This window comes from Hoplias malabaricus, chromosome 1 (assembly GCF_029633855.1).
Source record: "Hoplias malabaricus isolate fHopMal1 chromosome 1, fHopMal1.hap1, whole genome shotgun sequence".
Classification (NCBI taxonomy): domain Eukaryota; kingdom Metazoa; phylum Chordata; class Actinopteri; order Characiformes; family Erythrinidae; genus Hoplias; species Hoplias malabaricus.
The window spans coordinates 42,770,865-42,797,048 of record NC_089800.1 but is presented as its reverse complement, the minus strand read 5'-3'; the positions used below and the strand labels follow the sequence as shown (position 1 = coordinate 42,797,048).

Genomic DNA, 26,184 nt, shown 5'->3' with positions numbered 1-26,184 from the left:
AGCTCTGGGCTCTGGGCCACTCTGGGCCAGTGCACTCACCCTAGCGATGAGCTCTCCCACCATCCCCGTCCAGGTTCCATTGGCTCCGGACACTCCATACACGCCGTCGCTCACCAGCTTAATGCGGTACTTGAACTTCAGAATTTCAGCCAGCTCCTTCAGCATGTCCACGCAGAAGCCCTCATAGCGGTCATTGCCCTCCAGCTCCTGGTAGTTGGCTTTCAGCATCACATAGGGGTTCTCCTGTAAAGACAGAGAGTAAGCCATCAGCCCAAAAAATACCCACACTGCAGAAATACCCATCACCACTTTGGAAACTCTACAAGAGATCATGTGCTTCTGTTTAGATAATTAACTCATTCAGAGCAGTTTAATGTGAAATGTGGGTGTTTTCCAGGTCAAATAATTAATTAATTAATTCATTAACCGTTTATCCAGTTCAGGGTCGCGGTGTGTCCGGAGCTTAACCTGGAGGGGATGCCAGTCCTTAACAGGGTGACACACACACATTCCCTCACACCTAGGGACACTTTCTGAGTCGCCAATCCACCTACCAATGTGTGATTTTGGACTGTGAGAGAAGATCGGAGCACCTGGAGGAAACCCACACGGACACACCAAACACACCAAACTCCTCACAGACAGTCACCCGGAGTGGGACTTGAACCAAAACCTCCAGGTCCCTGATTCACAACTTCAGGGAATTTCAAACTTTTTTTGAGAAAAGTATTCAGCTCTGCTTTAGCACGGAATGGTACATGAGATCCTTTCTTCCAACAATGCTCGCACGGTTCAACTCCATTATTGTGCAATGGACTGATGGAAGTGCTCCAAAATTACTTGGAATAAAATATTTTTACATTGACTTCCACTGAAGGTTAAGCTGGTTTCTTGCAGTAGCCTTGTATTCCCTATATCTTACCACACTTATACATCTGTAATGGTGTTGGCATCTTTGCTCTTTATGTTTATACTGGGCTGCTGTAACACTTGATGTTCCGGCTGGGATCAATAAAGTGATTGATTGATCTATCTATATGTCATAAATTACAGCCATGTTGGAGAGATGTGTGCATGATGTTGTAAGGTAAAATAGTACTCACCAGCTTTCAAAATGTACGACCACTTTTAACATTATTAACACTGCATATATAAACTCAGAATACACTGGTTCACAGCTCATTTTAGGTAAAATGAATTGATCTGCATTTATGACATCAACACCGCTGGCTGCTATCACAACCAGTATAAAGTAATTCCACTTATGTTCCTCTACAGTGAACCACTCAACATAAAGCCTTTCTGAATGACTTTGTTTACACTTCAACAATTGAATTACACAGACAATTTGAACTATCCATAGAATTACTCTTTAATAACTGATGCAGACTCTCCAAAAGTTTGTTTCTAATTTGTGTCTTGTTTGCCCACTCTGGCAGGAGAGTGTTTGATTTAGGCTAAGTGTGCGCAAATTTATTAAACAACCCTGAATCTGGAGAAAAAAAAAGCTGTCAATATTTCATCCTGCCACCTTCCCACAAACACGTGGCGTGCTGTGTTTTACAGCGAGCCCTTTAATGAAAGAGTGTATCGAGTTTGCATGCGGGGGCGGTTGAAGTCATTTACAGGGAACACTACATAAATCGCAGAACATTGTCACCTTGGAGATAAACAGGCTTTGCTGAGTGAAGCCAGCCATGTAAAAGCTTTTGAAAATGACTTTTTTTTGTTCTATTGCTCTTTCAGAAAGTGAGGAGGGAAGCGGTGTGTCTGATACGCTCTTCGAAGACAGACACCAAAATGGCTAAGTCGGGCTCGTGGCTTGAGCGGCAGAAACCAGCTGTCAAAAGATTTTCATTTTTGCCGGTAAACCTTAGCCGTTCAACTCGCACCAATTTGAAAGAGCCAAGGAGATATTTCAGCCCTTCCCATCACCATGGCAACACTCTTATGCCCCGTTCTGCCCGCTCTTGCATCTTTGACATTTGATTTGCCCTGTGGCTATGCTCCAACTAGCCCAAGACTGGTGCAGCACCTCTCCTGTCCCTCCGCAGTCTAAAGAGCTGCTTACTCAAGACTTCTCACACATCGAATGTATCAAGTCCCCATGCAGACACTTCATGATTTAAGCCCTAATTTTCCTGCCTCACACAAAATGAATGGATTAACAACAAACCCTCATATCATCAACAAACCCCTGCTAGTGTTTCAGTTCTGAAACATCATTCATGCAAACTGGGGTTTATTCAGGCTGCAGTTCAGTTAGTCTGCAATTTGCCCAGTCTGTAATTTGCATCACACATAAGACCTATTCATGCGGAGACAGATTTTTTCATATTAAATGAACTAAAACAAACAAACAAATAAACAATTTAAATATTTAATTAAAAAAAGAAAACGCACGCCAGGTTTTGAAAACAAACACATGTACATTAACGGTGTCTTTCACACAGATTCCAAAACTGAAGGTCTGTGATGCTGCATCAATTTTCAATTTCAATTTCAAATTGCATATATTTTTAATTAAAGTTCTATTTTCTGCATTGTGCAGATGTGTTCAAATCAGACTGACCAATCAGCTCTGCTGTCATTGTTGCAGACCAAACAAATGAGCAACAGCTTGTTTTGTTTGTCACAGAAGCAACAAGCAACACACTGACTATAAACAAATGCAGAGGTGTAAGAAAATATAATCATTTCTAACGAGAACAGTGCAATACTTTCAGAACAGATCTTTATACAGCGTAAGAAGAATGAGGTGCTGAACACCCCGTGTTGTTTTGTGTGGTGTGAGTTCAGTATGTGCGTAATTTAAAAAAAAAATAAAATTACATATTAATAGTTTAAAAAATCATTGCTCAATCCATTTGTTCTTCATTGTCTTCCAGTGTCTACCTGTGATTTCACAGTGCTGAGAACAAACTCATCAGGTGTACAGGTTCCAATATGTTACATTTTCTTTTTTATCTGAAACAAATCGGACTCAGTGTAAATCTGTATCTGATATTTACTCAGTCTGTGATTAATTCAGTCTGTTTAGATCCTAGCCGTACATGTGTCTAGGCTGCAGTTTTTCTGTGAGCTACTCAGGGATTTGCTCAGTTTATGACTTACTCTGTCTGTGATTTACCCCGTGTGGGATTTGCTTAGTCTGTGAAATACGTAGTCTGGATTTTGCCCAGTCAACATTATCTAGTGTGGCATTTCTAAATCCTACTCCTAATGACCCACCCAAGCTGATGAGCTGCATCATGTGTGCAGAGTCCAGAAACCTGAGCAGTGCTGAGGGGGGCCAGGAGCAGGATTAAGGAACACTGATGCAGTGAGCTTAAAACCATCTGCAACAAGAAGGAAGGGCAGAGATAAGGTAAAGACAGGTCAGAACCAGAGAGCAACCAGAGCTACAGAAATCAAAGTAAGAACTAATCATGGATCCAGTAAACAGAGCGGAGGCTTAAAGAGTTCTGGCAACTGTGTGAATGCTTGTTTGACATCCAAAAATGATCAGAGCCAGGGGAAGACATTGCCAAATGAGTGCAGAAGCAAGTACAGGAGCAAGTTTCTCATCCCTAAATTACCCCCGGGATCACAAGCTGTGGGTTTGTGGTCCCTCCAGGGGGAAGATCATGCCGGATCATGCCGCGTGCTTGCTACAACATCAGCAAAGTAATAAATGTCCTGTAGTGTGAGCTCTTCTGCTATTATGAGATTTCCAAAGTACCAAGCTTGGCTTACGAATATGAAAGCGACTTCTCTCAGCATCCAGCGGCATAGAGAAGTCATAAAGGCGAAAGTTATTTGCTCTGTGGTGAGAAGCAGCTGTAGTAAGACACCTTAGACCTGTCCAGGTGAACTCAGAGATCTCACAACCGGAAAAATCCTGGGCTCCAGAACACAGAGCACTCGATAAATGCAAATCCTTTCGTTTTGTTCATTAACTCATTAAGTCGGCCACGCGTGGTACCTTTTGGCTCCACACTGACGCGGCTGCTGTGTTTCCGCCGTGCCACGCATGCGGCACAATATAAATGCAAATTTCCATCGCTCGCAGCCTGCTGGAAGCACTCGAGCGGGGCGGCCGCAGTCTTCCTCCCGACCCGTGCTTATTAAAAAGAAGCATTTCATGGGCTGGTTGCACATTAAGCAGCGAGTGGTAGGTGTGGGGGGAGACGGAGATGGGGCAGGGGGGGAGGAGCGGCAGGGAAGACACTAATAAACAAACCTTCTGGATTCAATTAATAGGTCTGCACGCTCAGAGAGACGAGTGGGCAGCCCTAGCTCATTAAGAAGCGACTGTAATGGCAGTCTAGAAGCCACAGCTGATTGATGTGAGTTAAAGGCGGGGCAGACGATTACGTATTTACATGTAATAACTGTAATAACCCATTATTAGTTGAGAGTGGGGCAGAGGGAGGGGGAGGCTTGAGGATGAGAGCCAGTACTAGTGGACAAACAGGATCGGGCCTGGCACAGAGCCATCAATCTGTGGAGAGGAGCGTCAATCAGTGGAGTGGACGGTCATCAGGCCAAGCAATCCTCTCTTCGCTCGGCACGAGTGCCTCCATAAAAGCTGCGGGTCACACTGGAGAGGGAAACTTTTCAGATTAATAGCGCCAACAGGAAGATTAAAGGCACTTTGAGTGTCAAGTCTGCCAAAGCTAACATCCCTCACCGCATGAGGATCTGAGGCTGATTTGATTCTATTTGTTTTCCGGGAAGGCTGTCAGCTGATGAAATCAATTTTACAAATGCAGCATGATGGCACAGTCCGGTAAGGTGTGTAAGAAAGCAAAGGAAGCGAATAAATAAATGAAAAGAAATCTTTCTTCACATCAAATAACAGAGCGGAAAGAGGAAATGGAATTCGCCGGGTGAAGTTAATTCAGCGTTTCCTGAGATTCTCCAAAAATGTAGAAGCACGTTTCCACACACTAGCGGAATGAGAGTGTGTGTGGTGAGCAACTCTTTATTGATTTCCTCCTGAAACAGCCGGAAAAGATGGAAACTACATAGACAAAACAATGATCACTTACAAAGATTGGCAGTTCAGTGAAAAATAGAAAAAAAGTCTACCCTAGAGACTCCCCGGAGTCACTGGGTATGAAGTGAGAACCCTGGAGGGGGCGCCAGTCCTTTGCAGGGTGACACACACTCACGCTTTGGGGTGAAAGGTTTTTGAGTAGCCAATCCACCTACCAACTTGTGTTTTTGAACAGTGGGAGGGAACAGAAGCACTTGGAGGACACACTGGACACAAGGAGAACACAAACCCACAACTCCCAGACCCTGGAGCTGTGTGACAGTGTCACTACCTGTTGCACCACTGTGCATAGGTGTGAGGTCTGAGTGTGTCGTCCATAGGTGTGAGTATGAGGGTGGGCCAGGGTGAGTGTGTTTGATGCACTGTAACAGACTGGCATCCTGTCCAGTGTGTGTTCCTGCCTTGTGGCCAATGATTCCAATTAGGCTCCAGACACTGCAACAGAGCAGGATCCTGAATAATTAACAGAATATGAATGAAATGCTTATTTGATGATGCTACGTTCCCTGAGTTTTTCCAGCAAAATGATGACCACCACATTATGGGTGTCAAGTCCGAGAATTTCTAGATGAACAGTTTCCTGGAAAGTGGATGGTCATCGTGGGCCAGTTGAATGGCCCCCAAGGTCTCCCTGTCTGACCCCCTTAGACTTTTATCTTTGGGCTCATCTGAAGGCAGTTGTGTATGCTGTGAAGATACGAGATGTGCAGCACCTGAAACTACGGATACTGGAAGCCTGTGCTAGCATTATTTCCTGCAGTGTTGCTATCAGTGTGTGAAAAGTGGGAGAAGAGGGTTGTATTGACAATCCAACACAATGGGAAGCACTTTTGAACACATTTTATAGGTGGTCAGAAACTTGAAAATAACTCATGAAAAAATAAATTATGTTAAAACCAAGCACACCATTGTTTTTTTTTGTGAAATTCCCAATAAGTTAGATGTTTTACATGACCCTCTGCCCATTGAAAAAACAAAAGTTGGATCCAAAATGGCCAACTTCAAAATGGCCACCATGGTCACCACCCATCTTGAAAATTTTTCCCCCTCCCATATACTAATGTGCCACAAACAGGAAGTTAATATCACTAACCATTCCCATTTTATTAAGGTGTAGCCATATAAACGGCCCACCCTGGATAATAAGTATAATACAGCCAAAACCCTTATCAGTCATTATGAAGTGTGAGTTGTGTCTAGAAGGTTTGAGGTAAATATTTGATGATTCAGGCTCAAATAAGTCTTGCCTGATAGACTACACCTGGGGTAAAACGAAAACAAATGGACTGTTACTTTAATGATAGCTGCTTGGTCACTCCGGGTCATACAGCTTCCAATACAAGAAGTGCTTACAGTAGCAGCATGTGGCATAAAGGAAAATACTTGATTTTAAATTGGCCTTGCCTTTCAGATATCTCTTTTAAAGAACTCTCCACCCTTTCCGGAAGATAATAATGGTGGGCTCACCACTGCTCTCCTTTCAGTGTGGAATGAAAGAGTGAGGGGGCAGAAATATTGGCACCGCAGCCTGATTTCCAGGGTTTTTAGGGGAGCAGACTTTATCATCGATTTTCATCGCCCTCACCTTGGTTATACTTTCAAATGCTGTTCTTTAGTCCCTTGATATTGGCTTCCTCAGAAAATCCAGTAAATTCTTGGAATCCTCTCAGCTTTATAGGTTTCCATAGCAGTTTCATACCACAAGAGATTAAAAATATATTGCCTCTCTGCAGGGTGGTGTGGTTTGCATTTACACTTCAGGTCAGGGTCTAGTAAAAGGGGTCTTCTCTCTTTGTGTTGACCGACAGGTGAGGTCAGAACAGTCTTAAATGTCCAGTGTCTTCTGGGTCAGAATCCTGTTCGCTGATCAGAGGCACAGATGGTGGATGACAGTCTATTAAAATCCAAACATGACTCATTTAAATATTGTGGAAAAATAAAATAGACTGCAATCTTAGGTTAAATCTACGTGTAATGTAGCATACACAATGTGGCACTGCAGGGAGCGACACTGTCACATCTCCGGAGGCCTGGGTTTGTGAGTTCAAACAGCCGTACGTTTTAGCCCTTCAAAATATATAACAGGTGAGATAAAAAAAATTACTAATCCTTCACCCACATTTATAACTAACTATGACTGATCTTATAAACTGTTTAATGATAACTTAGTACATATGTAGGACACAGGTTCATAACACATCTATAGGCTGCTATTTTGCACCAACCCTACCTACAGCTGAGCTTAGCCTTGTATTTGAACCATATATTTAACCAATAAATGCCTCATCCAGCACCCTCTTTCTCAAGAAAACCCAAGGAAAATTAATTTGCACATTGGATTAATATAAACTTCTTGTTTTACACTCTGCAAAAAGCTCAGGAATCTTTTTCTAAAACAGGAATGCACACTGGAAAAATGGCTGAAATGGTCTATTCAGATGGGATTAAAACTACTGAGATTATTACTCCGGTAATAATTATTTTACCAAAAGCCCACAGGTAAAACTAATGCAGTCTGAATAAGGCTAAAGTCAAATGTTTAAGGATCCCAATATGCTGCTCGTACAGTGATCAACAACAGCACTAGTCAGAATCTCATCACCTCATTCAGGAGCTGAAAATATCTGTAACACTAATTCTGAACATGGCAGCACCTCATTACACAACGCAGTAGATAAATTCAATGCTTTGACTTTTGTCAGAATGTTCTAGCTTCCACAGTAGAGCCAGTCTTTCCTCTTGGAGGTGATCAACCCACTGCCAAAGACTAGTGATAGGTTGAGTTTATGTAAGATTTTGGTTGCCTTTGAGATTTCAGAACAATAGAAAGTAGGGGGATAAAATGTCAGTTATGGTTTTGCATTCCAAAAAATTACATTTGATATGAATGATTTGACCAGCTGCAAATATGATCAAATTCATTTACTGGGGTTTAAATATTTGAAACACCCCCACCCACCCTCCAAAATTCCATTCGGTAAGGTTACACAATTTCCTCTGCTATGGCCTGAAGATTCATCTCATCAGGCATTACCAATATCTCTCTTCAAACATCTGCACTTTTTTATTTTATAGAAGACATCACTTGTTTAAAAAGTTTAAAAAAATATATAAACAATATATATTTTAATATATTTCAAGTATACATATTTAATAACATATAATAATGAATATTTTTGATATTTAATAACAATATGCTCTTCTGAATGTATTGTGGATAATGTCAGTACAAATAAGGCACTGAACAATGGTAATTGGTAATAATAGCACTAGAAATCAGCAAGCTGGCTGACTCTCTAACTCTAAGCTGTAAGTGTATTATGAACATGATCAGATGTAAAATATACTATGGCATGCCATTAGAGCTTCACATAGGACCCAACCCACTCTATCATACCAGCAACCACAACATTTGTTGTCATCTATCGATGAACAGTTAAATGAAAGGGTAACATACATCTAACCTCTAAGGTTGCAGCAGAGGTAAGGTTGCTCTAGCTACACCTAACAACTACGGTCACTCATTGCACCCAGCCCATTCCCTTCATCCGTATTCAAAACACCCCCTACATCTCTAGCTCTTCACGGGGGTCATCAGCTAGGGATCTCCCATCATCAGTGTTTTACTGAAGTAAGCCCATGACACCTCCGGTAGACTTACGGTAAATACGGATACAGATGGCGCCTTCTCTCCATACTCTGTGTTCATTTCATACATAATTTGCAAATTTTCTGAAAGCTTACGGATGCAGACGGGATGGAGAATTACCACTGGAGAATATGGGGGGGATCAGTGCAGGATGTGACCACTTCCATATGGACACGACGAAGAAGAAATGCTGGAACCTTTTGAAGAGTGGTTATTAAATGTTATTTAATGGCCTCTCTGACTTTTTCGTCGTTTTTAAATTAAATACAGAACTATAAGTTCATCCGTCGTCGCCATGTTTGATTTTTTTCTCTGAACTGCCCTCTATTGGATGTGTTGCTAAACAACCATGTCGGCGGAACTGAGGCAAGGAAGTATGTGGGCAATGATGGTTATATCACTTGTAACGCATGCATACATTTCTGTACGCAGAGTGAGTATAACCTGTTCAGGACAGCATACAGTCTTTAGCCTAGTCCTTTGATTTTATGTGTCTCTTTATTTAGCCTGCTTTAATTAGCTTTGTTTATACCTGTTGTTTTGCTTTGATTTTCTTTGTACGGTGACCTTGAGAGTCTTGAAAGGCGCCAAAAATAAAATGTATTATTATTATTATTATTATTATTATTATTATTATAAATGAGCCTTAAGACTGTGCTTAGACCCACTGGCACCGTTAATGCATACTCAGTGCCACCAGTTCCATTTAAATTTTACCTGATATGTCCTACTCCATGTACATAAAACACCACACCCCTCATCTATTCCACATTAATCCTGAACATAATTAAATTGTATATTATACTAGATTATATGTATTAATGAATAAAACCGTATAAATAGTAAGTACCTATCATTGTTGTCCACTGTAATTACCTCAAAAGTGTGGCCTTTTGACCAGTAACAGGAATCTGGTTACAACAACAGCCAAGGTGCAGTAACTGTATCAACATATCCTTCTTACTGTTTTAACATATTGCCCGCTCTTACTGCAGAACCCTGAGTATAGAGCGGTACACATACCCACGCACTGTTTTCAGAGAGCAGACGCATGTCCCAGGCGAGCACTTTCTCTGTAAACAATGCAGTCTCCTCAGAGCTATTAAAAAAGTACACAAGCTCCTGTGGAGCCGTTATTGCTGTTTAGTCCGACTCGTCACAGAAAGCAACAAACATCTGCACCGAACTGACCCACGCTGCAAAAAAATGTGCAATCTGGCCCAGGAATCAATCCCCGGCGAGCGCGCCCATATGTGTGTGTTTATGTGCGAGTTCATGGGTGATGACAGGCCAGCAGAACAGAAACCCACATATGTGAAAAAAGGCAGACAGAGTGCGATCGGAGCAGGTGCCGAGTCTTGCAGGATGTTCTTGGCTGTGTGCAGAGCGTGTGGTGAGATAAAGCAGACGCGGCAATCAGCCGGTGATGAATGAGCTGAGATAGCGGCAAAATTGCTCCTTGGTGGCTTTTTAAATCCAGCCCCAGCGTTCGTACATCTTTAAAGGCAAATCAACACCTGGAGCCTCCTTACAGAAGCACTGCCATTTCCTCATTTGTAGTAAAACGGCTGGGCGGAAACCACACATTCCTGCTATAATCCCCTCTCAGATATACACACACACACACACTCATGCAACATACACAGGCAGAAACACAACACTGAGCGAGTGTTTCCTATCTGCTCACGCATCAGGTGTTGCTGGAGGAGAATGGAGAAGACGTCTCTCATTACTCTGCACGCAGACTATAAGCAGCTGATTTGAGCAGCAGTAACATCTCTTTATTAGCCATTAAAATGCCTCATCTAACACATACAGCCCTCATAAATAACACCTCAACTCAAGACTCACCAACCTCTCTCTCTCCCATTTTTCCTCTATTATCCTTTCTCTCTATTTCTTTGCCTCCATTCCTCCTTCCTTTCTCTTCCTCTTTTTTATTCTCCTCCTTCCTCTCTCTTGTATCTCTTTCTCACTCTGACTTTCTCCTTTTCCTCCCTCCCCTTCTTGCTCTCCCTTACTCTCTCCTTCACTCTCTGTCTATCGCTCTCTCACTCTCCAGTGCACTTTCTCACTTTCTGCACTGCTGCACTCTCTCTCTCTCTATCTCTCTCTCTCTCTCACTCTGTTTCCCTTCATTCTTTCTTTTTCTCTCTCCCTAACATTCTCTTTCTCCTGCACTCACTCTTTAGGCCCTTCTCCCTCTCTCTCTTACTCACTCTCCATTGCACTCTTTCTTTCTCACTCTGCTGTATTCTCTCTTTCTGCAATGCACTATGTCCTCTCTCTGTCTCTCTCTGTTCCTTCGTTCCTTCTTTTTCTCTCATCATTCTCTCATACCCCCCCCCCCCTCTCTCCCTCAGGTGAGAGGCAGAGAGGCATGACCCACTGCAACAGAATAAGATCAGCCCTCAGGCTGTTGCGGATGGAGGGAGAGTTCCATCTCCCCACAGTGATAGCAGATGCGGGGCAAAAAAAAAAAAATCACTGCGAAATAATGGCCCAGGATTACATCTTCAATTGCCGTCCACAGCCTCCTGGAAATATCTGGTTCCCGCGGACCGGCTAAACAGGTTTCCGCTCTCCACAACAGAGGAGGGTGAATCCTTATTTAGATCAGCAGTGAGTCCTGTGCACTGACGGCTATTCCAGCAGACAGCCATTCACAAAGACCATGGCACTTTTCTAACGGGAGGTTTGAGGTGTTCCTTTAGGCCCAGCAGGCACCACAGCGGCGCACAAGCCATTTACTCTCACTCCTCAGCAGACAGAGAGAGGATTTATAGCTGTCCAGAGCAACCCTGCTCTTCCCCTGCCCTACATATGTCTAGTGCTTTAACACACCCAACCAATCATCTAATTAATCCACCAAGCCTGAGGGTTATTAACCTGTTATTAACCTTACAATCAAGAACTCAATCTCTACAAGAGTTGAGCAGACACATCTCGGCCAATACAATCAGCCATAAATAATATTGTGTGGCAGGTGACGATTCTGATTCAGCAATAGCTGAGATTTTTTACGTATCCCCCCAGAGTCCTTATATCCTGCCTAAGACCGAAACGGATCAATGATTCATGTGATAACAACTTCTAAAAAGACAAACAAACCTTAAAGGTGTCATATATAACACCCCTTTTCCACAAGGTTCATCTGTGACATGCTTTGGTCAAAATACCACAAAGATCAAACAACACAGCAGTCTAAACAGCCCCGTTCCTTTAAATGAGAAAAAGCCAAACACAGCTCCTCACAGGCTGGAGTGATCAGGAGTGGGAAGTCGGGCTTCAAAGTCTTCAGTTTCTCAATTTTGACCAGTTCTCTTATTTCTCTGCTCTTGCTTTCACTGTTTCTCCTCAGCTGCCTGATTTTTCAGCCCTCTGTTTTTGAATTTGCTCAAATCTCTATTGTCTCTGCTCTCATTTTCGCTGTTTTTATTTTGTTCTCATGTCTCTGCTCTTGTTTTCACTGACAGAGTGAGTTTTCTGCGTCTTTTCCTTTTTTAACTTCCAGTGTTTATTTAGGGTTTGATTTTCAGGAATTTGTGATCAGTTTGTTGCACTCTTTGTCATGAAATTTCAAAATGCTCTTTACAGCGGCACATGGTTTCAAATAATGGCAGAAAATGAAGAACATTTTGTAATGTAAATATTTGCAAACCTTTTAAAACTCACTTACATGGGGCAGGGAACCTAGTATGAGGGTTTTACTCAGAGTCTTGTTGCTATAGCACTGGCTTACCTTCCAGGATGGAGAGGTGAACTCTGGCCTCCTGTGTGTAGGGTAGTGATGGTACCCAGAGCACTGTACTATATGGTATTGAAACAAGGCTGGTATTCCAAGATCAATTGCTAAGTATAACACTCGCTCATTTATTGGTGAATGTCAGGCTGTCACACACTCGTCCTGTCATGCCTGTTTTCCCCGCCATGTGCTCTATAAGCACATGGTTCTGTCTGTTATTGTCCATGTCTCCGCCCTTGTCCCGCCTTTGTTCCTCCTCCTCGTCTGTGTCTCATTTGTTACCCTGCCCTCTCATTATCCATTTCAGGTGTTTCTTGTCTGGTAGATGTATTTAAGTTCTCTTGTGTCATTTCCTGGTATCGGTCATTCGTTTCACTCCCTAAGTCATGTTGGTCTTTTTTCCTGTGTTGCCGTGTCGTGTTACCCAGTCTGGTTTGTCTGTCTCAGCCGTTTCCTGTGTCATGTTATTAAGTCTGTCTGTTGTGTTTTCTCTATCCCTCTGTGTTAAGTTCAGCTCTCTGTTTAGTGTCCCTGTTAAGGTCTTTAGTCTGTCTGTCTTTCATGTTTGCTTTAGTTCTCTGTTTTAGGTGTAGTCTGTCTAGTTCTTTGTATTTAAGTTTAGTCTGCTTACCTCCATGTGTCTGTCTATGTTAGCTCCCTGTGTTATCTTTCTTAAAGTTTCTTTGTTTTGTTAAATTAAAGTATCTGTGTTTTAGCAAGTGCGCCCGCCTCAGTCAGTCCGCCTTGTGATTCGTGACACAGGCCCTGATATATTACAGTAAAAAAATGAAAATTATGCTCAAGCTGATGTAATCAGAGCGTGGGTATATATGTAATACAGAATAATATCAATATGAGCCCTTTAAAATATACCAAATACTTTCCAGTGTTGGAGCAGGTGGGTAACAGCAGGAAATCAACAACAACAAACTAATATTAAAATATGAAGGGAAGGAGTACTCCAGGAGCAGGGTTGGGAATCACATAGCTGGAGGTATAGTGCAGGCTGGGTGAATGAGAGTGGAAATACAGAGGTCTAGTGGTGGGGAGGGGGCGCTGCAGGACTCACCAGGATGGTAGTGATGATGAGTGTGGTGTTAAAGAGTGTGTCTGTCACATTGAGTGAGGGAAGCTTTCTCTCCATGGATAGTCCCTGCTCCGAGTGCCACTGGCCAATCTGTAGGTTGAACAGAGAGAGAGAGAGAGAGAGAGAGAGAGAGAGAGAGAGAGAGAGAGAGAGAGAGAGAGCAGGTTATATAAGCATAAACTGTGTCTCTCACAACATCCACCATTCAACATGGAAAAATAAAAAAATAAAAAATAAATAAATAAAAAAGGGCAGTCATTAACTCCCTCACAGAAAAGCACATAGCAGGTTTCTGTACCACAACACGCAATAGAGACCCTGAAAGGCTCTGTGCCAGGGTGGGTGTTCAATCTGAGGCACAACAGAAAGCTTTCATTAACTCAAATCACAGCCCAATCCTCGGAGGCGAGCCGATGTCCTCGTTATCATTCCGGCTTCACTAACTCCTCCGACTCCAGTCTGCCGGGCCTTCGCTCACGCTGCCTTTTACAGGTGGCTAAAACCCCACCCAGCGCACATGGCGCTCTTCAATCACCCGTTATTTTTTATTTTTCAGTGTAATTACAGACAGGCACGGTTCAGCGGGCCTCCTGCTTGATGTCTTTTGCGCAGTTACTGCTCAATTTGTCTTCTGCCGCAAATCGATCCCCAGCATGCGCTCCAAAGCCGAACACGTGAGAAGGACACGACAAACAACAGCACAGCAGCATTGTCACACACTCCTTCACTAAGGAAATGAAAATATCCCACAGTGATGGCCTATCTGCTGGATTGATCAATGTATCTGAAGCTTCCTTTTGTAATCAGAATTACAATCCATTCAGATCCGCAAGTCATTTTAAACAGTAAGTGGCTAATACACTACAGAGCCTGAAAAATAAGCAGGATAGTGTAAGTTGCAAAACAGCACAGTACAGAAACAGCTCAGTGAATGAATGGTCAAGGGCACATAAGTAACACTAGGTACTATTTTTCCCTTCCTTTCCTGCGCCACCTTGATTTTAGTACAGTGCTGTAAAAGTGAATTCCACTCTGCAACTGTAGGGGGAGCTAAATATACCAAACCTTACCTAGTGTTGCCTTTAAAGAAACATCTGCGAATATTATGGTACAATGTAAGAGCCAACAGTGCTGTAATCAAAGGGAGACTAGGGTTCAAGTCCCAGCTTGGGCAGGAATACCACATTATACTAATACAACATTCCGTAGTGTATTTATTACATTCAAGACTACTAAAGCTTAACTCCCCTACCTGTGAAATATAAACCATTTCTGGATGGAACAGTGTGTTCCAAAAATTATGGTTCTACAAGGGTTCTTTACAATAAAAATGGTTTTATATAAATCCCTGAACATTCGAAGAACCATTTGCATAAGTAAGGAGTTGCATCATGAAGTGTTTCTATATGGCACCAAAAATCGTTCCACAATAGAGGAATCATTTGTGGTGTCAGTCTTCAAACTTTTAATGACACCTGTAAATATAAACTTCTTTCCCTGTAAATAGAGCCCTTCATTCAGGGCAGTGACACAACACGGAGATACAGACGCACATTTCCATATTCCACCATTTTCATAATATAGAGGTGTCAGCTGAGGGACGTGCGCAGTGTGTGTGACAGTCGCAGTGTCAGAAATGGCTCTTGACGATGTCCATCATTAAGTGGAGAAGTGCGGTGGTGGGCGGTGACGACTTGGCAAGCAGAAATGTCAGGAGCTGGAGCAACAGGTAAGATTTTCACAGTGGAGGGATGACCACTGAAGCACACAGTGTAATTTCCTTTTTCCTCTGGAATGTCACAGAGCCATTACAGCCAAACTGTGAGCCAGTAAAGAGGATGTAAAGAGAGAAAAAAGGAGGTTTTAACCCTTTTATAGCATGTTTGTGTTCATTCCGCTTGGACTGTGATGTGCTATTTTAAAACCAGGGTTTTCAGCTCCATTTATGAGCGCATGGTCAGGGTGCACTGCAGAAAGAAAGAAAGTAAGAAAGAGTGAAACACAGAGGTCATATAGAGAGAGGAAAAATGGACAAAGAAAGAATGCACCACAAAAATAATGAAAGAAAGGGACAGAGAGTGAAAGAGAATGCACAGACAGAAAGAGTAAATGGAAAGAGGGAAGGAGAATATAGGAAGAATAAAAAAGAGGGAAGCGAGAGAAACATGGAGAGAGAGAAATGCTGTTGAGGGAGGGGTAGAGAGAGAGACAGAGTAGGGTAATGAGAGAGGGTGAGAGAGAGAGAGGGAGAGAGAGCTGAGGGATGGAGACAGAAAGAAAAAGAGAGAATGAGATTCCTGGAATCAAAGATCTCCTCTGAGAATACGATCAAAAGCCCATCCACTCCCTTCCTCTGCCCCTCCTCATGAGAAAACCACCCTGCTCTACTGAATGAAATCCAAGCAGCAGATGAGCCTGCGCAGAGCTGCTTCTGCTGCAGGAGATGCACAGCTCAGAGGAACATGGAGCTCAGCAATCAGCCAGCAATCATCCTGCTCCAGAGGAGGCATAGAGGGGCGGGAGAGGGGCAGAACACGAGATGATGTAGAGAAGAGCAGGGAATAGAAGGGCACAGTAACAAAGAGAGACACAGGACAGAGAGAGACAGTTAACCCCTAGATGTCACTGGGGTCACTGGTAATAAAAGTATGTTGTGATTAAATATTAATTATTTCTAGCTCTCTAGTTCTAGTTATCGTTCTATAAACACTGATCTACAGAGGATAGGAACTTTGCTTTCACCTGGTGCCCTGCGTGACATCTTTCCAATGAGAGAAATATTTACAGAATACAAAATGAAAGATCAGTTATTGCAACTCGTTACATAACTGAATCATTTATTACGTCACATTACACAATAAACGTGTTCCGTAGCAGGTTGTACTTGGGCTGCACAACTGGAACTGGATAAAATGTAGATACATTTTTACTCCAAACAAGCAAAAATATTTGATGAAATAATTTTTAAAAAAAGAATAATACAAAAAATGTGTTATACTGCTGCCCATAAACGTCTAGTGCTATATTGTATTCATGCATTCATTTAGCTTTACAGTATGAGCTAAGAACCAGAAGGCTTAATAAAATCTGTCAGTAAATAAATTGGAACTGGCTACCTAAAAATGTGTAAATTGCAAAACGCATGATGTAAACCTTTCTATGAATCAATACACATAAAGCTGAAGAAATGCCTTTACAAGACCTTATACAGCATACATCAGTGGTTCCCAAAGTGGGGGGCAGAGGTATTGTATGGGGGGCATAACAAGGTAAATGTATGTACTTGTAAGGCGGCACGGTGGTGCAGCAGGTAGTGTCGCAGTCACACAGCTCCAGGGACCTGGAGGTTGTGGGTTCGATTTCCCCCTCCGGGTGACTGTCTGTGAGGAGTTGGTGTGTTCTCCCCGTGTCCACGTGGGTTTCCTCCGGGTGCTCCGGTTTCCTCCCACAGTCCAAAAACACACGTTGGTAGGTGGATTGGCGACTCAAAAGTGTCCATAGGTGTGAGTGAATGTGTGTGTTGCCCTGTGAAGGACTGGCGCCCCCTTCAGGGTGTATTCCCGCCTTGCTCCCAATGATTCCAGGTAGGCTCTGGACCCACCACGACCCTGAATTGGATTACAGATAATGAATGAATAAATGAATAACTGTTAGTTCAACCTCCACAAGTTAGAGTCATTTGTGCACATCATAGTAGCAGTTTCTCATTCCGTCCAACAAACTGCAAATGCATCAAATGCTTCCAGACATGAACTATACTTATGAATGCTGAATAGTCTTTCCCTATGACACTAATAGTTCTCAATTCAGTGTTTGAATTATTACATACAAAAATGTTGAGCTAGTTGTCAAAAGCAGTCAAGAAAATCTTATGCATTTGTTTATCATTTTTTTCTGAAAATGTCTCCCAAATTGAACAGCTCCTCTCAGGTGAACCTCAGCTTTCACTGATGAGGAGTGTTTGAAGCATTGGTTGTAACCAATGATAAGCCACTTCTCCACAGCCATTCAAAGCTGAATCCCATGAACCCTCAATTGGCAATCATATTTGAACCAAGCAGGACATAGTGTGTAGCATTTTGACAATACAGTGACACAGAAATGGAAGGTCATCATCGTGGAAGAGGGGTGAGGATGCGTGGAGGAAGAGGAAGGGGACAAACCAGGGCAAGAGGAAGAAGAGGAATTACATAGGCAGATTCCTGATGAAATTAGGGCTACAATTGGAGACCATGTAGTCAATCATGGCCTCACAATGGCTGAGGCTGGACAGGTGCAGCCAAATGTTGGAGGATCCACTGTAAATTCAATTATTTAAACATTTCTTCGGGAGAACAGGTGTGTTTACTGAACAGTAACTCAGCACTAAACAATCTGCACTGCTCTACTGTGTCATACATTGAGACAAGAACTTTTTACATTTTACATTTAGACTTACAGCTTTATTGCAGCACAGATTTACTATAATGTAGTGTAAAAGTAAAGATTTGCTATACTTACTGTATGGTACTGTATTGCAACATTTTACAAGCAGTAAGCACTGTTATTGTACACTACAGTAATACGGGTTAAAGCAATATATCTCATGTTTACAATACATTACTGTAATTTTACTCTGCACCACATAGGATTGAAAAACAACCTCACAGAGGTGGAAGAGGGCCCCTTTTTACTCCGCAACAAGAGGAAGCCATTTGTGCAATGGTGATTGCAAACAATGCCCTAAGGTTGAGAGAGATACAAAGAACTGTTATAAAGGATGACAATATTTTGGGGAATATTGAATCCGTTTCAATTGCTACAATTGACAGAGTGCGCAGAAGAAATGAAATGCACATGAAACAATTGTACAATGTGCTATTTGAACGGAACAGCGACAGAGTGAAGGACATCCGTCACCAGTTTGTACAGGTAAAACATTTATGTGTTCTATGCACACTCTAATGTACAGTGCTGTAAACTGGTTACTGTCCAAAATGCATTATGTTACACAGGAAAAGTTATTATAGTTTTTAGTATAGTTTTTCTCTCTCTCTCTCTTGGTATAAAGCATGTACTGGAGCTGGAGGACAGGGAACTGCTGCACACATTCATATACGTTGATGAGGCGGGTTTCAATCTGGCAAAAGGCAGAAGGCGTGGAAGAAATCGCATTGGAAAGAGAGCAATCATTGAGACACTCTTTACAGGGACATAATCCCTGAGAAAGAGAGAGGTCTAAATGGAGACCATCTGAACAAGTTTGTGGTGTTTTTTCACCACTCAGATTTGGTTGGACAGTGGTTCGCAGCAAATGAAAGGCTGCTGGTGGAATATTTCCCTCCCTACTCCCCATACTCCCCTTAATCCAATAGAGGAGTTGTTCTCTGTCTGGGGGGGGAAAGTATATGACCGGCATTCATATACCCAAATGGCCCTGTTAATGGCCATGTATGCAGCATGTGATGACATCACAGCAGAGTCCTGCAGAGGGTGGATTCGCCACTCGAGGAGATACTTTCCTTGCTGCATTGCCAGGGATGATATTCGCTGTGATGTCGATGCACATATGTGGCCAGACAGACAGGAACGTATGGATGTGCCTATTATGTTCCTATTCAGTCCCAATATGTACTGCAACATTGTTTACAGTTGTGCACAACTCTATCCAATTATCTTTGTCGTAAATAAGTTTGTACTTTGCTTTTGCACAGTGCTGTGAACAAATTAGAATTTCAAAGAGCATATGGAGTAAAAATGTCAAACATACATATTGTGTCTTGTACTCATTTACCTCACTAAATACAATAATGTGTAACTTAATTATAGACTTCAAATGGGTGTGTTAATAGTGTATAGTGCCGTCTTGAGCATTTTGAGGTAGTGTCACCAAAATCTGGAAAACTGCACTGGAAAACCCTTACAGAGTGAACTGTCATAATGAAAACATGACAAAGCCATTTGACTATCTTGTTCATAAACAATGGTGTCAGGAGTTTTTATTTTGATGACACAGACACTTTCATTGAAATGAATACTTGCTTTTGAGGAATGAATTATTCATTGTGACCAAGTGACACACTTTTGCAGGTTATCAACTAGGTTTTACAGTTTGTACTAATTGTTTTGAGAAATTCACTTACTGTTGTGCAAATGTTAAAAGTGATGTGAGAAATGAACCAAAGCAACTGAGAAAAACTGTAAATACAGCGCAGTCTGGAAGCAAAAGATGTGTAGGTGTGTGTTGGAGTTGGCAGACTTGAAAATATTAGCTGTGTTCCAAAGCCTAGGCTGCGGCCGAGGTAGGACTGTCCTATGAAGACTCCTTCTTAGTAATCTGATCACACAAATGGAACGGTATAAGGAGGCTGCGTCGTGACGTCACTGGACATCACTGTTAGTTCAAATAAGTTGTATTTGCGTATTAACAATATACTATACTATACTATGCTATTTAAAAATCTGTATTAAAACTCATACTTCAACCTATAAACACTGAAACTTCAATTTAAACCTTAACATTTCAACTGGGATTAAAAATAAAATATTACTAAATATATTTTTTCTAGCTGATTAAATGTGATATAAAGACAAATAGTATACATAATTACATTACACTTTACAAGGTAAACAAATTTTGCTCCTGAGACTTCTGAAGTTTTTTGCCGTGTTCTGTTTATTTTCTCCAATGCACCACATGTGCACAGAGAATTGTGGGTAACAGAGCTATAAAGGATATGGCTGTTGCGTCCTTCAAATTGCTCAGAGCGTAGGCTGCATTTCTTGGCTGTATATGATGGATCATCACATTGGAACAGCCTTCTGTGATGTAGTGGCCAATAAATGTGGTCAAGCTCGGCCATTGCCTAGGCTTTGGAACGCAGCTATTGTGAGACTGAAACGACCTTTATTGAACCCTTAAAAGGGCACCAGCAAGGGGACAAGCAATGATCTGGGTTTGGTGCATGACAGGACTGGAGACTCTTATCTACCCTCGAACCCAAACAACTTATAGGGTGAATAATTCTCTGCCAGCGAAGACCACCACAGCCCAAGTCCAACAACACAACACCTAAATTAACCCCAAACAGCCACAAAGTAATAAAAGGCTGGTTGCTGGGTATGCTGGGAGCTCCCCCACTGGGACCCTCCCATACTCTGCGCAGCCAAAATATTCTCATCTACAAAAGGTTCTACAGAAATAATTTCTGGCCTTAATATGAGAACATGAAATTATAAATTCAGGTCATCTTACACATTATGATATATGTTACTAAGAATGTCTTAGACCGTAATCCTGTTATAGTGCCCATTTATCTCTGTATAGTGTGTTTAAACCATTATGCATGTGATTACACCACCCGCCTTTGTGTATGTCATAGAAAACCAAATAAATATATTTATACCACATCATGAATACAGGATTCTTAGGTAGTGTTTCCATAAATATATAGCACAATTAATACAGCTCCAGAGTTGGATGGGTTAAGGAGAGAAGCAGGAGGTGTAGGAGGGAGTTAGTCGAGCCACCGCAGGCTCAACAGCAGGAACAGAGGAGCTGAGAGCAGGAAGGGAACCTGGCCATCCGCCAACTGGGAGGAACTGCACCCAGAGTGGCCCCCTACTCAGTGCAGCTCTGACAAGCACAGAGAACAAAACATGCTCAGAGCAGCACACACACAGACTTTAAAAAAATAAAAAATAAAATAAATAAAACCCCACCTGGTTAAGTAAGTGAGTTCTGCAGAGAACTGTCGCCATACCCTCCCCCTTCAAACATGTACGCTAATTGTACACATGCATTCATTAGCAGAACAGCACAGAAAAATAAAATGATGATTCAACTGGTTGTGTTACGTGGGCGTACACTGCACTACACTACAAACAGGTCTGAACCAATTCTACATAAACTCCTCTACGACGTTCCACTCTTTGTAATTACAGCAGTCACGCACTGTGCGCTAGGGGAGCTAATTTCATAATGAACTGTTTCATAATTAAAGAAATACGGAAGCAGGCTGGATGTACAAACCACACATTTGTCAAAGACCTAAGCTGAATTAAATGCAGGCTAACAGGTCTGGCCAATTTAACACTATCAAAAAGATAATTTCATGCCCCAGGAACAGAGCAGACCTGATGCCCTTGCTAAGTGTTGTTATTGCCATACGGAGAATTTGACCAGGACTCAAGCTGATTTAAATCTACGTTAACTTGTCGGGCTAATTTAACGCTGGGAAAAATCTCTTGTCCTTTTTATGTCCCAGGAAGAAAATGACCAAAACAAATGGGCTGAAAAACAGATTTGCTGCCCATGCTGACCTCTGCGTACTAACACTTCCGCTAAAGGGCCTGGTTTGCCAATTACAGTCAAGGCATTAAAAGAGAGGAACAAGCCGAGGTAAATGGTGATAACGGATAATTGAAAATGCTAATGAAAGCAGCTATGATTTCTCAAGAACTAGAAATGTTTGTCATTAAGTTCCATAGGCAGTCATATTCAGTCAACATTATCACCTTGTTCCTGTCCTTGCACGTTCTCTCGCTGACTACAGGCCTGTTTATGCTCTCAGTAGGGGTGTTATACCTATGGCAAGATCGCAGCCGTTTCCTACACTCTAAACACCAAAGCAGCCATTAAATTAAACCCATAATGGCTCCAAAGAGGGCCTTTTCAGCCGTCATCTACAGTGCTTGACTTGTCCCATTACATCTTGCTAATAAGTAGCAAAATTTGTACACCTTCCCCAGGGTCTTTCAGAGGATCAAGAATCCTGGCAGTGTGACTAAAGCATTCTGGTTAATGCACATTGCAGGCGTGTTGTTTTCCGGATGTACCCGAGGAGCCTGATTAGAATGCCTAAAAGGTTTCTGACCACCCTGAAGGCAGCAAGTCCCACAACTGCTCCTTATGCAATTATCTCCTCGGCCATGGCCGATCTCCAGCTAGCAAATCTTCCAGTTATTGCCAGCCAGCGGGGTGGCCGAAGAATGACTGGGGATGAAGGGCAGAAAGAGGCACGAGGAATCAATGTGAAGACCTGAGGAGCAGAGGCAGGGGGTGAGGATAAGGCTCAGAGCCAACATAGCCTCAGAAATCACTGCTCTCTGGAAGGAAAGGAAAGAGCACAGCATTTGGAAAAGAAGCTGTTTTGGAAATACGCTGAAAATGAAATGAACATTGGGCAAGTAGTGGAAACTCAGCAGGATGAGGATTCAGAATAAATCTGGAGGAAAACTGGTTCAGTTCACTAGGGATGTGTATACAGCACCAGGTAAATGAAAGTGTCTTTGGTATTGTAACTCTTCCCAACCTGGGTCCTGTAGTACATCTGCAGCAACAGACCTGACAATTTACCCATAGTAAAAGACCTGGCTAATTTACCAGTCTGTGCCCTGAACAATGAAGTAAGATGATGGTCCAGGAATGCCTTACATAGCAACAGATTCATGTACGTATGTGTCTGAAAAGTGCCATCTTACACACAGTCATATACAATATACACTCCTAAAATTGTTGATTGATGTTGGTGACAATAAGGCTGAAGGCTATAGTCCGTTAAACACAATTTCAGCTAATGATAGAAACTCCTTGCCTGGCAGACAAGGTCGCATTGGGATTGTGCCTATTGTAAAAAATATCCCATGGACCACTGTAGGAGATGATAAATGTGCATACAGCTGCAGGTGAGGCATGTTCCAGTAGGAAAACTGTGCAGGAAAATGTGCAAGACATGCTACTCCCATACCAGGGTTGTGAAGACACTTAACCCCAAAGCACTTCAGCAAACCACTTAACCCCAGGACCCCACAAAAGAGCAAGGACTGCTTAGTGGCCCTAACGTCTTAAAACAAACCTGCATAAGAAGGAAACGTTCAGTTTGTTTCTTTAGGTTTTTAGGTTTTTTAGATGTCTTTAACATAATTTTATTCACTGCCAGCTAAGACTGATTATTTATAACTATTGATTATTAAAAATTATTATAATGAATTAATCTGTGATTAATCGTATATTTTAGTGAGTTTTCAATATTTAAAAAAATCATCCAACAACAATATTAAAAAAAAAAACATAACCCAAACATCTATTGCAGCATTTCAATTAAACGTAATTAATAATCCTCCTCCTTTTAAAACATACCCTCCCTAACAATATTAACTTTGTGTTCAGGAATAAGGCTGGCTCTCCTTTTTTGAAGCTACATTATATTGCCTGCTTTTTCAAGGCCAGGCATGAGACAAAGGGACTGAAGCGAGTGCAGAGATGAAGTTTATTGAACAAGGACAAAACAATGGGAGCTCAAAAGACACAAAATGACAAAATGAAGAACAAACCAGGGAACACGGAGAGGGATCTTATAAAGGACAACACAATAGGAAACACCTGTGAACGCTCAAGGCGTGCAGTTGTGAGGCATGGCTAGGAACAGAGCAGAAAAACACATGCTGCAATGAAATCAGAACAGAACACACAATCAAAGCATGACAAAGGTCATAAACACAGGAGCAAGGGTACAGATTAAGACAGCTATAGAAAAGAGGCACTCAGGTGGTCTTAAGGTGCCTGGGATACATAAGTAGGACCTAGCTGGACATGTCCTGAGCCCCCATAGCGTTTTTTTCGAAGACAAGCAAGACCACAACACAGCATAACTATGCACAGTGCATCATAATGAGAGAACATTTTATTGTCATTCGTGATTAAAATAAAGTCAGAAACGTACAGATTGTATTCTTTTGTGTAATGTCTGCTAATCTGCTAGTTAAGAAACACTACTAGCACAGGCAATGACTGTTCGTGTTACTCCACTGCACATTTGTGGCATGGTAATGAAAACATAATCAATGTGAATTTCAAAATAGTAGAGTACATGGTGCCCAGGGGCATACGTTTTTTTAAAAGTTGTGGAGGACAATAAACAGTAACATTTCTCAAGAGCAATTCCTGAGGGGGCGCCAAAGTACTACTGTTTTAAGGCTACAGGTAGTAAGTTTCACCAGTAACACCAAGAATGGCCTGTAGATGGCACATTACACATGAATATATCAGCATGATCTTCTTTAACAGATTCTTCTGTATTACACAGATTTACTGGAAAGAGACTGAACAAGTTGAAATCATTTTAGAAGCTAGCCCTCCTCCCCAAAATATTGAGCAACAACACAGAAATAGCCCAATAGTGTTGAAGTAATCAGACCTGGCAACTATCGTGATGGTAGCAAAGGCAGTGGAGCAAACCACTGTGAGGTAAATGAAGGGGGTCTAAAACCAAATTTATTCTATCTATAATCAGCACAGATATTTCAATGCATACTGCTATTTATTATTCAAAATTATATAGTTATGTCTTTAAAGATGATGATGACAATTCTGTTTTTTCCTGGAAGGGGGGGGGTGTCCTATCCACCCGGGATGCCACATCAAAACAACTGGTCATGCCCAGAGTGTGGAATAGTCGCTGCAGCCCTATTGCCATCCACACCCACTAGATAAATATCCTCCAATCACATTCTGCTACCAAACTGGGAGTGTGAAGGTTAGTACATGCTTCGTCTGAGACATGCAAAGCCACCACTGCATCTTTTGGAACTGCCTCTAGTGTGACATTGATTCGTAGACAGCTGGGAGCCAGAGTTCAGTCTTCTAGTTCTTGTGCCCAGCCCTGAGAAGACTTGCAGCGTATTTAATTGAGTAATCAAGGGATTGCTGGTGGGGTGGTGTGGTCCCTCTACTTGTGGAACACAGAAAGACCACACAAAGCTTGATTTCCACAAAAACACCAGACCAGAGCAAAAAGATCAATCCCAAGCCTACAGTTTCACACCCCGGCAAATGGTCTCAAAGCAAGTTCCCTGCATACGAACACTCCGAGCTGCTGTTGTTCAGAGCCGAGGATTTCTCCTCTGATGTCTGCTATCAGAATGGCATTCCCACAGTCATTAGCTGCAGAATAAAGATCTTGTGGCTCTTTTGGTGTTGCAGTGGGTTTTGTCAGCTGGGTAATGGCCGTATGGGTGAGGGAAAGGTCAGGAAAGAAAGGTCAGCACAGTTTACTTCTTTTCAAAAGGCAACCTTTTCCCCACAATCAAAATTTCAATTTGTGGCAACACAACCACCACCACACACCATTAAAATAAAAATATATATATATATACACACAAAAGCATCCCATGCTATTCCCTGGGCCAATCTGGGCATTTATTATTTTCCATTATCCATCGGCACCACGCCACATTCCTGCTCCCATAATGAGAAGAGCATCAAAGAGTGGACACAACCACCCCCACTCACCCTGCACACACACACACACACACACACACACACACACACATTGCTGATCTATTGTCCAGCTGCTAACTCTGTGAGCTGGGACGGGAGATTAGCAGAAGCCAAATCTCTCACTGTCCCTCTCTATCTCTTCTGCTCATCCACTCTCTTACTTTCCCCCTCTCTATCTCGCTGTACTTTTCTTTTGCCTCCCTCGCTGGCTCGCTAACACCCTCTCTCCCTCTCACACTCTTTTTTCTTTCTCATCCATCTCTATCTTGCTGGCACTCTCTGGGGTTGTTCTTTGGCAGAGGCAAGGGATGGGTTTCTGTTACAGAAAGTTCTGGAGAGATGTGAAAGACAAAAGGGGATTAAAGCAGTGCCAAGGGTGCCCGCTCTCTCCCTCACTTTTTAT

General features: G+C 42.2%; 1 protein-coding gene across 2 annotated transcripts in view; it reads right to left on the bottom strand.

Moving 5' to 3' along the window:
* The window catches only part of grik4 (glutamate receptor, ionotropic, kainate 4), a 472,752-nt gene that overhangs the window by 34,323 nt on the left and 412,245 nt on the right, over positions 1–26,184 (bottom strand). For both annotated transcript variants that reach the window (XM_066662916.1, XM_066662922.1), the window contains 2 exons: positions 13,505–13,612; positions 40–243 (listed from right to left, as the gene is read on the bottom strand). In XM_066662916.1, coding sequence (XP_066519013.1) covers positions 40–243; positions 13,505–13,612 — 312 coding nt within the window. The remainder of the gene's footprint in view (positions 1–39; positions 244–13,504; positions 13,613–26,184) is intronic.